The sequence below is a fragment of the Camelus dromedarius genome, chromosome 31 (genome assembly GCF_036321535.1).
Source record: "Camelus dromedarius isolate mCamDro1 chromosome 31, mCamDro1.pat, whole genome shotgun sequence".
In the NCBI taxonomy this organism is placed as follows: domain Eukaryota; kingdom Metazoa; phylum Chordata; class Mammalia; order Artiodactyla; family Camelidae; genus Camelus; species Camelus dromedarius.
Window position 1 is genome coordinate 18,314,601 of NC_087466.1, and position 17,327 is coordinate 18,331,927.

Below are 17,327 nucleotides of genomic sequence, written 5' to 3' on the forward strand. Positions count from 1 at the left end.
AGAAACCCTCCACTTTCCATCCACTACCTGGAAATGCTAACCACCCCCAGGGTGAGAGTCCTCTCGCAGCCCTCGCTTACAGTACTCAATGCCTTTGATCAGGTCCTGGAAGTAGAAACGAGCCTGGTCTTCAGAGAGTGGTTTGAGGGTGGGCACTTCCATCACAGGCCTGAAAGGTCAATACAGGCATGAAAAGCAGATGCACACCAGCCCTTGACCCCTCTCACCACCTCTCTCAGTTCTGCAGCTCGAGAAACTTCAGGCATCATACCTGCTGGGAATGGGGACACTCACCCTTGGTTGACCAGTTCAAACACTGTAGGATAGAGAAGGGGGTGAATGGTTACATTGGGAAACTGGAAATCCATCTTCCTCCCCCTCCTCCCCAACTCCCAGCAACCCCTAGAAACACAGAGAAACACTGAGACTGATATTGGGGCTGGGGAGAGGAACAGTCCACTGAATCAAAGCCACTGACGGTTCTGCTTTTCTGTTTTCATCGGGAGGCCAGGGGTCAGAGAGTTCTGGTGTCCCTGGGACACCTCTCATCTTCCTCTCATACCTGGGAGGTTCCAGGGATACGACTGATGCCAAGCCATGTCCTCTTAGTCACACCCAGGTCCTGAGCCACTTTATGCCAAAGAACAAGCCAAAGGGGACACAGCCCAGACATCACTTAGGCACAGGGAAGTAGCCCTATGCAACTTCTGAACCCTAGCAAAGTTTCAGTTCAAGAAAGAGCAGCAACAGGTTTCACTGACTCCTCTCACATTTCCCAAGCTTGCAGGCCCCGTCAGGCTACAAACCAAGAACTGTTGAATAATATTGTTTCAACTCCTCCAAGCCTCTCAGATCAGCTGGCCCTCCAACCCTTTCCTGCAAGTCTCAATCCAAACCAAGACTGAAAGTTGGAGGTGGGGGTGCAGATCTCAGCACCACAAAGGCCAACTTAACCTGTTCCTCCCAAACAGGGACCCCTCTTGACTCACATTCACACTCAACAAGCAAATGCCTCACCACATGCCAACTTCCGCCCAGCCCTGTGTATGCGGGGACCCTCCTCACCAAGTATTAGAGAAATCGTATTCAGGGAATGCACAATCTTTTTGTTGTTGGTGGGGAGCTGGTTTATGTTTTGCATTTCCAAAGGCTGGGGTGACATTTTTAGAACATAAGACTATTTTAAAGTGCATAATTCAGTGGCATTCAGTATTCCATGTCCTCCAGCGCAACCATCGCCTTCATCTACTTCCAGAACATTCTCAGCCTCCTGAAAAGAAACCCTGTGCCCACTCCCCACACTCCCTCCCCACAGCCCCTCACAACCACTAATCTGCCTTCTGTGTCTATAGATTTGCCTATTCTGAACATTTTATATACATGGAATCATATAATATGTGATCTTTGAAGACTGGCTTTTTCATTTAGCATGTTTTCAAGGTCCATCAATGTTGTAGTGTGTATCAAAATCAGTTCTGTGTTCCTTTTTATGGCTGTATAATATTCCACAGTGTGGAGATGCCACATTTTGTTTATTCATTAAGCAACTGATGAACATTTGGGTCATTTCCACATTTTGGCTATTGCAAGTAATGCTGCTATGAACATTCAGGTACAGGCAATCATGTACAAGCATTTGTGTGCATATCTGTTTGCAGTTCTCAGGGGTATATACCTAGGAGTGGAATTGCTGGGTCATGTGGTATAGTTACTTTAATTTTGCTCTGCTTAAACAAATATAACTGGAAATATAAAGTTGTACTTTAGGAAGTGAAAAAACAGCACAGAGGATTTCAAAATCCAGCGGAGGATGACTCTGGAGTTGTCTCTTGTTCTGGAATCATCTACCCACATTGGAGTTTCTTTTGGAAGAAACCAAAGGTTGTTTCAAAGCTGTCCAAAGGGTGGCCAAGGGGAAAGAGCCAGCTCCTCAGACAAAAAAGAAGGCTTAAAAGTTCTGACTAGAAAAAGGACTTAACTCCCCAGTGCCCCACCCTGTGTTTAGGTTCATCAACCAGCGTTGGCCAGACCCAAGTTGGGGCACATCTACCTGGCTTTGGGCTGTAGTTAGAAGCCAAAGCAATAGCATTGAAGGTAAGGCTTCCACAGACAGACAGGTGCACTGGTCCTCTCAGCTCCCACCCTGCCCACCTTAGTTATGTAAATCGTAACTTTCAAAAGCTGCTTTACGAATTTCTGTGCATCATAACTCAGTTGGCATGGGGGAAGCTGGCCTGTTGAAACAGGCCTGTTTTCTGTGACTAACAGTTTAACCCTTTCTGGGGCTGAGCAGTGGGCGGGAAGCTTTCAACCTCAAAATACTGATCAGGTTCTCTCCCCTTCGAGGGTCAGGCCTGCAGCTGTTGGAACTCTCGCTGGTAGCGGCTATCCGGCCTCACTTGCTGCCCTGTCTGCCCTTGCCACTCTCGGCTGTGGCTAGAAACTAAAAAATAACTGTGTCAGCATTTTTTCACAACCACTGGGATCACATCCCAAAAGTCAGTATGGTTCCTTCCCACACTGTCACCTCAAGTAGTGAAAAACTCCGACTATGAAGCTGCCTGGTACAAATGGCTTAGGAAATCCTTTTTGAAGCTTGGGTCACATTCTTTTCATACTCATTCGACTGCTCTGTACAAAACCTTCCAACGGCCCCCTTCTCACTCAGTAAAAGGCAAAGTCTTACAACGGTATAAAATGTCCTCTGCCATCTGGTCCCCACTGTCCCACACAAATGTCACCTCGAGGAGTCACTCCGTTTCCCAGTCCCCCAACCCAGGACTCCTGGCTCCCCTGATCCTGCTCAGGTTAGTTTTTTCCACAGTGTTGTCACCTTTGAAGCCTCTGCCTGAGACTTGGCTCTGAGTGTGTCTGTCCGTCCTCACCAGAGCAATAAAGAGCCCTGAGGGCAGGGAGGTTTGAGTTTTGTTCCCCAAAGAACCTAGAACAGGGCCTGACAAACCGTAATGTCTGTTGAATGAACAACCCACCTTTTTGGAAACAGCCCAAAGCCATTCGGTCAGGTCTGGGGCCCCAAGGGAGCAAATCATGCTGGGAGATGCCATTCCGAGCCAAAACTTATCTTTTACGTTTTGTGATTTCTTCTGTATTTCCCCAAACTTCACGTTTGCTTACAGGTTTGTAACTGGCCATATCTATACACCACGCAACCTATTATTTCATACTTTTCTTTAAATTGCCTTAGTTTTAAAACTTTTAGCCTTATCCCAGGTAATGATATCCAAGAAATCATGAGTTGAGTGTGCTGACTATAGTTCTTCCTATATAATGGTAAATTAAATCTAAAAAAATTTTATATGTTTGTCCAGAGCGGGTGGGTATTACTCAGTGGCAAAGACATGCTTAGCATGCTCGAGGTCCTGGGTTCAATCCCCAGTACCTCCTTTAAAAATAAATAAATAAGGGCGGGGAGGGTATAGCTCAAGTGGTAGAGGGCGTGCCTAGCGTGCACGAAGTCCTGGGTTCGATCGCTAGTACCTCCTCTAAAAATAAACAAACGTAACAACCCACCCCCCACCAAAACTAAATAAATAAATGTTTGTCCATGTACCACCTAAAATCATTTCATATATTTAAAGTGGTGGTAGTACCACATTTTGAGAAACTACAATTCTGTAATGTTCATATTTTTATAATAAATGTTTCGTAATTTCTTTAAGTTAACATACTGGATGTTATTTACTGTGTAGCTTTTAAATTGCTTCTAAAGGAAGGTTTTTAAAGTTCTAAAATTTGAATAAGGACTGCACACTAGATGCTCTTAGGGAATTGGCACTACCTTTTTCAGGTGCATAATTACTGTTATGGTATTATGATCATGTAGGAGATACAGGCCGAAGTTTAGGGGCTGGAGGGTCAAGACGGTTCAGCAAAAAAAATACAGAGAAATGGATGGGCAGGTAGCTAGATTGATAAAGCAAATGTGATGGAAGGTTACTAACTGTTGAATCTAGGTGGTAGACATACAAGTATTCATTGTACAATTCTTTCAACTTTAAAACTTTTTAACATTTTTCATAATAAAAACCTGGGTGGGGGGATGAAAAATAAAATGTCCTAAACAACAGCATCCTTGGAATTGAACCACAGCAACTACCATAGGGGAAACCGAGCTCTGAGCTGTAGTTTCAACTCAGACCCAGTACTTTGTGATTAAGCACTCCTTGTGCAGCGAAGGATCATCCTGTGCTCATTCAGGACACATCTGGATTCCCGAGTGGGCTGGCCATGCCCACACCACTCATCTCCTTGATACCCCTCCTGGCTGACATCTGTCCCCACTCAAAATGCACCAACTCTGAATGTCCACCCAAGCCAGACATTACCAGGACATGTGACCTGTTGATCAAGCCTTTCTGGGCCTGATGGTCTGCTGTCCAGCTCTCAATCAGTCCTGTTCTCCCTTCCCTCATCAGCACTTATGCTGAGCGCTGACTGAGAGCTGCCCCACATCCTCTTCATTTTTAAAAAATGAGGTCTCTGAGGACACACCTGCAGCCTTCCATTTCTGTGTGCAATGCCCACACCCTTCGATGGCCCCCACAAGGCTCCAAATGCCCCACCATGGCCTCCCAGGCCCTCCCTCCTCATCCCCACCCACCTCTCCCTGGTTTACTCTGTTGCAGCCACATTTTTCTCAAACCATACTAAGCTCTCACCAGCCTTGGGGCCTTTGCACCTGCTGTTTCCCCTTCCTGGAACGCTCTTCCCCAGATGTAACAGGGCTGTGTTCCTGACATTCAGGTGCTAAATGGTCACCTCCGATCTGAAGTGATTTCTTTCACATCACCCTGTTTAATCTTCTTCAGAACATCTATCTGAAGTTGATTATCTGCTTTATGGTCGTCCCTCAGTACCCACGGGGAACTGGCTCCAGGAACCCCGTGGATACCAAAATCTGTGGATGCTCAAGTCCCTTACATAAAATGGTATAGTATTTGCATATAACCTACACACATCTTGTACACTTTAAATCATCTCTAGATTACTCATTATATCTAATACAATGTAAACACTATGTAAATAGTTGCCAGTGTATGACAAATTCAAGTTTTACTTTTTGGAACTTTCTGGATTTTTTAAAAAATATTTTTGATCCCAGTTGGTTGAATCTGTGGATGTGAAACCCTGGGACATGGAGGGCCGACTGTAGTTGCTGACTATGTGTCTTCCCCGACTAGAATGCTAGCTTCCTAAGAGCAGGGGCCTCATCTTTCTTACTCATCACTGCATCCTTAGTGCCTAGAATGATGCCCAACATACAGCAGGTACTCAATTACTATCTGCAAATGAAGGACTAGGACACCCAGAGAAAGCGCCAGCAAGAACACCCTCCCACCTCCTGATTCGAATCAGGGGTGCAGCCTTCTGGGTGGCTCACTGTGGGGTCCAGACGGAGCAGGAAAGGGAAAGCTGTCTGTGGTGGGAGAAGCCAGGGGCAGGGGATGCCTGGAGAGGACCCCTGGGCTTTGGCAGGTACAGTATCCTGAGCGAGGGTGGCAGAAGCCAAGGGCTCTCTTACCCATGTACAGATGGTCCTCATTGGGGTCATCCAGGACCTGTTGGCACAGCCACATGGAACAGGCCAGAGACAAGGAGCAGGGGGAGGAAGAGAGAGAAAGAAGACATGAGCAGGGAGGAAGCACCATCCCCATGACTGCATTTGCCAGCGGGAGGGCTGCACTTTCCACCGGTTTTCCTAGTTAAGATAAAGGGCAGAGGAAAAAACCCAGAGCATGCGATCCAAACGGCCATCTGGAAAGTAAGATCCTCACAGGTCCAAATCACCCAGAAAGGAGGTTACAAAAGGGAGGGGGCAGATTCCTCCCCTGGAAAATTTCTCAGCTTGAAAAAGAATCCCACCTGTCTCTTTGGAGACCAGGGACTGGTCCTCGGGGTGGAAATTCAAATCCTGTCCACACTCCTCCTGCCCCAATAGGAAATGACGCCTCCCTGCCTGGAACTGCCCTGGCGCTTTCTCTTTCTGTCTCTCTCTCTCTCTCTCTCTCTCACAGCCTTCCTGCTTTCATGTGATCACTATTTCTATCTTTCTCCCTCTCTCTGAAGGGCAGGCACCAGATTGTATCCACCTTGGTTGCTTCTGTGGTGCCCTGTAAGGACTAGGCACCTAGCAGGTGCTCAGGAAATGTCTGATGAATGGACAGGCAAGCTGGCAAAGAGCCTTGTTCGGTGGGGAGCCCACATGCCAAGGGCACTGGGGAGAAGGGAGATCCCGCCAGGACCCGGACACACCTGCAAACCCAGTGCCCTTGGGCTGCCTCTAAGATGGCTGACTCCAGCTTTTTGGAACTGTCTGTAATTTTTTTTTTTTTAGTTAGTTGAAATTGTGAAACTCAGTGTGACAGGTGAAGATAGCTTCCAGCCATCATCTCTCTTCTTTTGGGGAGAAACAAAGGCAGGTTCCTTGCTAGCCTGGTCCTCCCACCTCTTTCCAAATCACACTCATATTCCCCAGCTACCCACGAGCCACAGAACAAGAGCCCTGAAAAAGAGATGGACCCAAAGCAGAGGCCCAGGACAGGCAAGCCAGCCTCCTAAGACCTGCCCTTCGAGGAAAAGTCAGATCCAGGAACTTCCCTACCTAGAGTTCTGTACCCAGTGGGCCCCAGGCAAGGTGTGCCTAATGACTCTCACATGTACCAAAGGCAAGGATGTGCTCCCTCCAGTAAAGGCCTCCAGTCCTCTGCATATGCCATTCCTTCCCCTGCAGTCCCCTTCCCTGTCTTCTCCATCCAGGGAACAACCAAGGCCATCCCCTGAAAGCCTTCAGGCTGAGCTGGCTGCTCCCACTCTTTACTCTCATAGCACCTTGAAGGTACAGCCAATAAAGTACTTTATCACACACTGTTTACAAGTCCTTGTCCTCTGGACCAGAGGTACTCCAGATGTGGTCTGGGGACTTCTGGGGGTCCCCAAGATGCTTTCAGGGAGTCCATGAGAGCGAAACTATTTTCATTCTAAAACTCTAAAATCAAAACTATATTTGCCTTCTTCACTCTCATTCTCTACCGGTATACAAGGACTTTCCAGAAACCACAAGACACGTGATGTCACAACAGGATGAATACAGAAGCAGATACGAGAATCCAACTGTCTTCTATGAAGCCAGACATTAACAACAACAGCACCATTTGCAAAAATGTAAAACTACATCACTCTTCTCACTACATTTGTTTCAGAAAATAGTTATTTCTCTTTAAAAAATTATCACTTATGTTAATGTGTAGGATTATTGTTGTTTTTAAATGAATTAAAAAATAATTTTTAAACTTCTCAGTCTTAAATTTGAATGTGATAAACAGTAATAAATATAAACCCCACAAGCAAAAGTTTTTTGGAGTCTTCAATAATTTTGAAGAGCATAAAAGGGCCCTGAGGCCAAAAAGGGTGAGAATTGCTGCTCTGGAGCAGGGTTGGCAAACGCCAAGCATGCAGGCGCTCCATCTGTTCTGTAAGCAGAGTTAATCCAAACACAGCCAGGTCCATTGGTTTCCCTGCGAGTGGCTGCTTTTGTGCTACAGCTACACATGCATAGGAGAAAGAGAACCAGCTCCAAAAACACAGAAATGGGTGAAAGGCAAGCCTCGGTATCCTTCTGAGCCTCAATTCCTTCATCTCTACAATGGGAGTTAATAAACAGTCCTAGGGAGGGGTGAGGATTACACGAAATAACAGGGTGAAGGAGCCTGAGAAATAACTACCTCTCAGTTTAATGTGACACGGCTCTCGCTGGAAACCAGTGGGGTGGCATTTCGGTAACAACAGGGACAGGACTGGACCGTCACCATTCCTCCCTCCCTCCTCCATGTCCCGCCACCTCACCTCCACCAGCTTCACCACATTGGGGTGGTCCAGTTTCTTGAGGATGGCAATTTCCTGGTAAACCTGCTCAATGGGGCCCCTGGGCTGGATGCAGCCCCCGGGGGCCGGCCGGGTGCCTCGGGGTGGGGGGCGACCTGGAGGAGACATGAACCACCCCAGGGTCAGAACAAAGAGACTTTCCTCTGCAGAGGGGGGCTGTAGGCAGGACAAACAAGGGGGAAGGGTCTCAGCGGGGCTGGAGTGGCTAATGCCACCAGCAGCTTTAAACAGATTTCTCTTCATCTGCCTTCTCTGCCGCTGAAAATTAGTGAGGCTGAAGACCCAGCCCCCTCGCCCAGCCTTCTGTTAACCCCCTCCTTCCTGTCCCATGCCCCAGGTCCCAGTGAGAATCAAGAGTTCACTGAAGTACAAGGAAAAGAAGTCTGGGTTCTAGCTTGGCTATCTCAACAATCCGCTCTGTGGGGCCCAGTTTTCCTACTCCATGAGGTAGGCAAAAACATTATTCCTCATCTCTTTAACTCATGGAAATAGCAGAGATATAAAATGAAGTCAGGGATGGGAAAAGAAGTAAGAGTCGATGAGAGGGAAAAAAAAAACACCAAGGACTGGCTTGGCCCTGCAGTGACTGATAGTCAAAAGGCCACAGTGATGGAAAGGACCATAGTCAAAACACCTATATTACGTACTATATGTAAGTAAGGGTCTACGTGTGATGAACAGAACTGAGTGTAGATGTGTCAGCCTTGGAAAAGTAAAAGCAGAGGTGCACATGTCAGAAGTGGGGTGTGAACAGAGGGACAAGTTCAAAGGAAAGACACGTGTTAAGTTTGCTGGAAAAAGGAAGAAAGTGACAAGGACAGTAACAACAAAGTTGCTGAACATCATGGTAGCATCTCATTGCCTCACCGGGGGATGGGAGGTAAGGAGTGGTTTAATTTGTCCTCAGAGGAAGTCAGAAGTAAATGTGAAAAATTAATAAATCAAGAAATAAGGGAGGAGGGTACAGTTCAAATGGTAGAGTGCATGCTTAGCGTGCAGGAGGTCCTGGGTTCAATCCCTGGTATCGCCTCTAAAAATACATAAATAAGTAAATCTAATCCCCTCCGCCCCCAAAAAGAAAGAACAGCACAAGGATGTTATCTGACTCAGAGGTCAGATAAGCAGGATAAACCAGAGTGCCGGTGATGGAATGGGGTTTCTATTTCTTATCTGCTTTCTCTTTTTGGCGCAAGCTGACATTTCGCTCAGCACTGCTGGCAGGGAGCTTACGTTGGAGCAGTCTTTGACATGCTCACCTACACCTGGTCACAAGCAGTAATTACCAGCTCCTAAAAGAGCTAAAAGTAGGGGCTGACTGTAGGGAGAGGGAGGAGTGCAGAAAGAACCTGTTGGGCTCCATTATAAGCCCTTCTGTTCTCTTGAATTTCTGTAGATGTAATTGAAATGCCTTATGGTATTTAAGTTTTTTTAATTCATCATTTAAAAATGTATAATCCAATGTTTTGGGGTTTTTTTTACATTCTTTAGGTTATGCAACCATCTCCACTAAGTGCAGAACATTTTCAAGCCCCCCCCAAAAAAACCCCATACCTAATAGTGCCCCCCAGACTCCCTCTTACCCTCCTCAGCCCAGGGCAATCACTAATCTGCTTTCTGTCTCTATGGATTCAACTGCTCTGGACATTTCATATAAGTGGAATCATACAATACGTGGTTGTGGTCTTTTGTGTCTAGATTTTTTCATTTGGCATACTGTCTTCAAGATCATCTGTGTGGTAGCACGTGTCAGAATTTCATTTCTTTTTTTTTGCTGAATAATATTCCACTGGCTAAACAGACCATCTTTTGTTTATTCATTCATCCATTAACAGGCATTTGGGGTTGTTTCTACATTTTGGATATTATGAACAGTGCTGCTATGAGCCTTGTACAAGCTTGCGTGAAGATGGGTTTTCAATTCTCTCAGGAATAGGCTGCTGGGTCACATGATAACAGCATGTCTAGCTTTTTCAGGAAATGTCAGACTGTTTTCCTCTAATGGATTTTTGGACTTGATACCTATATCACTTTAATAAATATTTTTAGAAGAAAATGAATTTAAAAACCTCAGCAGGAGGCCCAGCACTATCTTTGGGGACTCCACCCAGGGCGCTCTCTGCAGGGGACACCATTCAGTGGGATCTTCTCTGTCCTGCCCCAGCACCAGCATCTAAGAACAAAGGCCGTGGCCCAACAAACTCACGTGGAAAGCCCGCCTGTCGGAGCAACTTCTTTTTGGACAACACCTTCATTGCCTGTGGGAGAAAAGCCCCCGAGTCCTGGTTAAAATGGAGAGGAGGGTGGAGGGAGAGTTCTTTCACTCCTAGGCTTGCCCAGTCTCTCAACGCCCCAGCAGCCTCCGAACAATGTCATGAGCATCTTGTCATTAGAATGGGTCAAGCAGCTATGGGTTATGTGGAGGCCAGACTCCCGGGGTCCTCCCTCCGGCCCTGAGGGTACTTCCAAGGTTTCAGGTCAGCTCTCCCTGCTGGGAGACCACAAGCCTTGGGATTCACTACCACTGAATCAAGACATGAGTGAGCTGGAGTGATGGGTGAGGGAGATTTAACACGTGGGGACAGGTTCAGCAGTTACATCACTTGCCCAAGGACATGCAACTGGCACATGGGAGAGCCAAGATTTGAACCCACCTTGGACTGATTCAAAAGCCTCAGCTACAAGGGTAATTTGTTTCACTACCACCTGGTTCTCGGTGCTGTGGAGGATGTAGAAATGGCAGCCCAGAGTAAGGATATGAGAGGTTTGCTGAATTTATTGACTCAATCCTCCTGAGCCAATCCCTTCACCTCCCCACTTCCCCACTTCCCCGCTAATGCACAAAATAAACATGACATAAGAATAAAGTGAGACAACAGCTAAGAAAACCTTCCCGGAAGCCAAGGGCTGGAAAGAAGGCATTTTTTTTTGGACAAGGATTGGGACGGGAGGGGGGATCTGGATACTCACGTAGTACGTATTGTCATTTTCATTGTAGGCCAACTTGACCACGCCATAGGAGCCCTGGATAAAGGGAGATGCCCGTGACACACTATCCAGAAGTTATGATCTGCAAAACGAGGATCCTAATACAGAGGGTGCTAACTGGCAGCCTGTTGGCAAAATCTACCCTGTATTTTGTTGCATCTGCAGTTTTTAGAAAGTCTGAATTAGTGGCCAACATTTAAAGACAGAAAGTTCGGATATAAAAATCCAGATTCTCAGCCTCTTTTGAAAAAACTAGAAGATCTGGCCATATGGTGCTGAAATCATTTCCATATGTTAACGGTTTGCCACAGTCTGCGCTACTCTCTACTCTCATACCTAGCCTGCTTCATTCCTGGAACCCTCATTTCCACATGTTAACAGTTGACCACAGTCCTCACCACTCCCTACTGTCTTATACCTAGCACACTTTGCTCATTTATATTATTCGCTTGCTCTCTGTTGGCATTTGAGTTTTTGACTCCTGCAATGATACTGCCCATTGGCTGATATAAAAGCAAAAATAGATGTGAGAGTACTTTAAAGGGAAGAAAAACAACATTAATGCTGGTGATGTGGGATTTCCCTGGAAGCTTTGTGAGCTTTTGCAGAAACACAGTATGATACAAAAACAAAACAGATGGACCATTAATGACAAACAATCCCCACCCCCCTGCCTCACCTCCAAGGACTCCTCTCCCACTGCCAGCTCTCGCAGGGTTCCCTCCCCTGTACCTGTGACATCCTTGGTAGGTATGGAACACCGCCCTGGCTCCTGGGGTACTTACCTTTCCAATTTCATCCTTCAGAGTGTACTGATTTAGCTGTACACAGTCCTGGAAAGTAAGTAGAAATACATAGAATATGAATTTTAAGTTTGCAGCTAGGTACATTTTTCACAAACTAAACAGGACCCAAATCAAGAAAGAGAACACTCTCAGCTCCCCAGACGCATCTCCCCATCACTGGCCCATCTCCAGGGCAACTGTTATACTAAGGTTTACCAGCAGTTCGCGCACATTGTAAAAACATAATCATACAGTATATACTCTTTTAATACCCCTTTTTAAAGGTTGTTCCCACTTTTTAAAAGTTAATTTTAAATTGAACAATAATCCATTACTATGTTATCCTATAAAAAATGTAGAGTGATACAAGAGGAGAAAATGTGAGTGACCTTAGGGCAGACAAAGCTTTCTTAATAGTTTCTCAAACGTTCTTTTTTGTGCAAACAGTACAAAATATAGAAAGAAACAAATGACAAGTGGATTTCAATCAAAATTAAAACTTTGGCTCCTTGAAACACTATTAAGAAAACAGAAGGTAAGCCACAGACTGAGAGAAGCCATTTGCAACACTTAAATTGGACAAAGGACTGGTATCCAGATTATACAAAGACTCCTACAGCTTATTAATAAAAAGACAATCCCATTAAAAAATGGGCAAAAGATTTAAAAAGATATTTCTCCAAAAAAGATACACAAACGATCAATAAGCACATGAAAAATGCTCAACATCGTTACTCACCAGGGAAATGCAAATTAACACCACACCCATCAGACTGACTGGAATCAAACAGACTGAGCAAACCAAGTGTGGTCAGAACATAGGGCAAATGAAACCTTCACACATTGCTGGTGGGAATTTACAAGTGGGGCAGCCTCTTTGGAAAACAGTTTGGCAGTTTCTTAACAAGTCCCTCTTCTATGACGCAGCCATTCTACACCCAGGAGTTTACTCAAGAGAAATGAGAACTTGGAAGGACTTGTATGTGAATGTTCATAACAGCTTCATTCATAATAGTGAGAAACGGGAAACAATACAAATGTCCATCAACAGGTAAATGAATAAACAAACCATGGTATACCAGTAGAGTGGAACACTATTTAGCAATAAAAAGGAATGAACTGCTGCCACAACGTGGATAAATCTCAAAATCATGCTGCTGTGAAAGAAGCTAAACTAAAAAGAGTACATACTGAATGGTTTCACTCATTAAATTCTAGAACTTGCAAGCTAATCTAGAACAGTAAAAAGCAGGTCAGCCACCGCCCGGGAAAGGGGAGGTGAGGGAGGGGTGCGTCGTTGGGGGTGTCGGAAATGCCTGCCATCTTGATTGGGGTGACGGTATTACAGACGTATGCATACCTCAAAACTGATCGTGCTGCTCACTTGAAATATGTGGCTTATTTTACTTCAATTATAGCTCAATACACTTAGGGGGGAAATGTTAACTGACATAAGAAGTAAAACTGGGAAAAGAAACATGACAGAAAGCAAAGCTTCAAGCATTACAGAGTAGCCCAACATTTCCCTTGAACGCCCCCCACCCCAATTCTATCCCTCTCCCTGAACCTTGACGTCAGTTTGGTGTATAAATTTCCAGGCCTTTTTTCTATGTAAATGCACCTGCAGAAAAGAAAATGCAGAGTACTGTTTTGGGATGGGGCTGGGGGAGGCATAAATGGTGTCTCACTAAATCATTTATTTCTCAACTTCCTTCGCCAGACATAGTTCCACATCAGACCTGTGTCTCTGACCTGCTGTATAGCACTCCCCGGCCCCCAGAGCTTGCCCCTCACTGGTGGACTTTTTAGTTTGTTTTGTGTTTCTCTCCAGTATTGTTTTCATTCCCCTGAGTCCTGGAGGGATGTGACAGGCAGAGGTAGGACCCTGCAGAGCTATCCGAAGGGGCCTCGCTGTCTCCTAATCCAACCGCCGCACACTGCTGGACTCAGCTTCCAAGAGTCCACTCTGACCATGTCAGCCCCAGCTCCCTGCTGCTTCCAGGGTCAAGTCCTGACTTCGTGGCCTGGCCTTCAAACCCTCTAAAGCTCTGAGCTTGATAGAGTCACCTAGTTGCCCACCAAATACCAATGTCTCCTTTCTTCCTTATAGCAGGAATTCTGGGTGGCAACATTCCAGGATGGAAAACTTCATTTCCCAGCCTCTCTTACAGCTAGGGTGGCACGTGACTGTATTCTGGCTAGTGGGAGGCAGGCAGAAGTTGTTAGGTAGAGCTTCCAGGAAAGAGGACTGACTCAGGAGGCAGAAATCTTTTGTCCTTCCCTGCTCCTTCTTCTTGCCTGGAAGGATGATGGAGCTGTGAATGCTAGAGCCACAGCAGCCATCTTGAGATCATGAGGTTTTAAGGCCAAAAGTAATAACAGAATCACCACACCAATCCCAAAACCCTAGTTCTAGATGTGTTTTACATGATAAATAAACTCTTTTGTGTTAAAGCCACTGTTGTTGGGGGATCTCAGTTTCTCTAAGCTGACTCAGTTCTAACTGATACAAACCCAAACTCTCCCTCCAGCCCTGTTGCCACAGTGCCCCCCTTTTTGGGCCCCACACTCCAATTAACTGAATCCCTGACCTATCTCGAATCCCATGGAAAGGGATATGTTAGTCTACATAGCTGGTACTTAACTGGATTATGGTAATCAAAATTTTAAAACTAAAATATTACAGGAATGAGACTACCTCTGTCACCTAGGTGGCCTATGGCTAGTTAATAAACTAGGAAATGAAACAACAATAAAAATGGGCTCCTGCCTTCTACCTTGGGGCCTCCTCCACTCATGCCCTGCAGTGAACTCATCTCCAATTGTGAAAATTCTACCTAGCCCTCAAAATACAGTTAAATACCAGCCCCTTTAGAAAGCCATTCCTGATTTCCAGGCTCTTCCCAATTAAATTCCTTCCTTCCTTCAACAAATATTTTTGATCTGCTCTGCCCCAGGCACCATGCTGGGTGCTGGGGACACTGGCAGACAGGGCTGTTCCTATAGAGCCAACATCCTCACTGAGGGGAGACAGGCAAAAAACAACACACACACAGATAATCAAATGGCGCCAAGGACTGTTAAGAGGAGTCAACAGGACAACAGGACAGAGAGGGTGGAAGGGTTTCCAAGCAGAGGGAACAGCAAGGGTAAAGGCTTAATGGAGGGAATGAGCTTGGACATTTGAGAAATACAAAGGAGGAAGTATGCTCGGACCTCTGTGAGTTGGCAGCACAAAGGTAGGAGATGGGGCGGGAGGCGGGGCAGGGGCCTGTGAACCCTGCTGGGGATCTGAGTTCCAACTACCCCCCAGAAGTTCATGGTAAGGATCAGGTGAGACATGCACAGACAGCGCAGTGCCTGGAAAGGCAAACACTCAGCAGCTGGGCTCTGCTGTTAGGCGCTGACCCACCATCTCCATTTCAGAGCCCCCAGCATAACTTCCAAGCGTCAGCACCCGCAGCTCTTTGCTAGAGGCTCCCTCTGGCCCCGAGATGCTCTGTCCACACTCAGGGAGGGTCACTCCCTGCCAGCAGCCCTCACCAGGGAGTACCAGCAGTCGGTGCAGAAGGTCCAGCTCCCGGGCCCTGGTGTAATAACTCAGGCTCCTGGCCTACGCTCCCTCCCAGGGTTCCTTGTGGTAGTAATCGTCTCCACCAGGCACCGTTTGTTGACTTCTTTCTGGGTTTCCTGGGGTCACCTCCCAAATCAAGTGGTTGCACTAGAATCCTTCTCGGGAGCCCAACCCACTGCAGAGATGCTGCGCGCACAGGCAGGGCACCAAGGACCGCCGCGGACGCACCTGCATCCCGGTGATGGAGACGTGGTGCGACTCCACCGTGGGCCGCCGGGGCAGCCGTGGCGAGGACTGCGGGGAGCCCACGGGCGAGTGGGGCAGGCCCGGGTAGACGCAGCGCCCATTCGCATCCAGCTGGGACCGCTCCTGTAGAGAGAGCTTGCGACTGGAGAGGTGAGGCCGGGGCTGGGACCCGGAAACGTCGAGGGGGACCTCTCTGCCGTCGGCCTCCAGAGGCGGGTCCCGGGCCAGGCCGGGGTCCACAGCGCAGGTCGGCTCACACTCCGTGACCACGATGAAGGACTCCATGCCCAGGCGGATGCTCAGGGAAGAAAGGCCCCGCAGGGCCTCACAGGGCTTCTGGCCTTCGCTGCTGCTGCTGCTGCTGCTGCCGCCTCCGCCCCCCAGCTCATCCTGGGGGGCGGCCCGGTCGTTGCTGAGCTGGCTAGAGACGCATGATGACATCGTGCATGTGCCGAGCTCCTGCGACACGGACACGCGGGGACACTCCCATCCGGCAGCGGCGCCACCTGCGGGGAGAGGAAGGGTCAGCTGCTCCCACCCTGTGGGGCGGGGCCAGGGAACGGGGTCCTCCTGCTGGCCCAGGCCCGTGCCTCACTCCTGCTTTGGGTGGACATCCTATAAAACTCTTGCAAAACACGACGTGAGCGGATCTCTTTGAGTCTATATAGAAGAGCTTACTCCACATTTCCTCATTGTAAAAGCCCCTTCTCACACACAAGAATCCCAAACTTAATTTCTGTAGAAACCAAATATCAGAAAACTTCAAACCAAACACCTACCCACCACAGAGGTGGCAGCTACTTTCAGGCCAAGTCAATAATCGATAAGTAAAGATCTGGGCCAAATATTGTCTGGTCCCCCTCCCCCACCCCCCCAACCCCCGGAAGTTAGGTGAGATCTCTTGATTTTAAAATTATCAACTGTATCAAATATTTTTAAATGCCAGTCAGGCCAAATGAAACGCTTCTGTATGGCGACCACTGAGCTGCATCATTTATAACAGCAATGATGCAGAAAGCACTTTACAGTTTACAAAGTATCTTCCACATGTCAGGAAAATTTCACAAGCACCATAGGTGGCTGCTTGGCCATTATGCCCCCATTTTGTAAGTGGGGAAACTGAGGCTCAAGAGAGGGAGAGGGATTTGTCCAAGTCTCCTACTGCAAAGATCACCCTCACAGGAGTCCAGTCCCCTGGCCTGGCCTCAGGCCAATGATTCTCAACTGAGGAGTGGGGTTCAGGAATCACATCAGAGAGTGTGTGAGCCAGAGCAGTCTGTGTTGTCTGAGGAGCCAGGCTGGATATATCCGTTACCTAATGCTACCCTAGTTCAGCCCCCAGCTGCTGCCTGTTAGGCATAAGGCAAACATGAGGTTAAAAAGTGAACATCAGATAGCTTGGTGGTTCCTCAAAAAAATTAAACAGAATCACCATATAATCAAGCAATGCCATTCTTAGGAACATGCCCAAACAGCACTATTCATGACAGCCAAAAGGGGAGACTACCTACGTGTCCCTTAACAGATGAATGAAAAAGCAAAACGTGGTCTGTCCCCGCAATGGACTGTGACTCAGCCATAGAAAGGAACGAAGAACCAAACACACGACAAATCTCAAAAACATGATGCTAAGTGAAAGAAGCCAGACACAAAAGGTCACATATGTATGATTCTATTTATACAAATTTTTCAGGCAAATCCATCAGACAGAAAGTAGATTAGTGGTTGCCTAGGACTGGGGAGGTGTTGGCGGAAACACGGAGTGGCTGCCGACGAGTGTGGGGGCCTCCTTTTGGGGTGGTGGAAATGTTCTGGAACTAGATAAAAGCAGTGGT

At 47.1% G+C, this 17,327-nt stretch overlaps 1 protein-coding gene across 6 annotated transcripts in view; it reads right to left on the bottom strand.

Moving 5' to 3' along the window:
• Nucleotides 1-17,327, bottom strand: part of CAMKK2 (calcium/calmodulin dependent protein kinase kinase 2) — a 52,359-nt gene that overhangs the window by 21,922 nt on the left and 13,110 nt on the right. For all 6 annotated transcript variants that reach the window (XR_010378596.1, XR_010378595.1, XM_064481243.1 and 3 more), the window contains exons 2-9: nt 15,475-15,998; nt 11,673-11,720; nt 10,870-10,923; nt 10,106-10,157; nt 7,864-7,997; nt 5,543-5,579; nt 295-316; nt 81-169 (exon numbers count right to left, since the gene is read on the bottom strand). Coding sequence is in view for 4 of the 6 variants with exons in the window: in XM_064481243.1 (XP_064337313.1) it covers nt 81-169; nt 295-316; nt 5,543-5,579; nt 7,864-7,997; nt 10,106-10,157; nt 10,870-10,923; nt 11,673-11,720; nt 15,475-15,933 (895 nt within the window). In the remaining 2 variants the exon portion in view is untranslated. The remainder of the gene's footprint in view (nt 1-80; nt 170-294; nt 317-5,542; nt 5,580-7,863; nt 7,998-10,105; nt 10,158-10,869; nt 10,924-11,672; nt 11,721-15,474; nt 15,999-17,327) is intronic.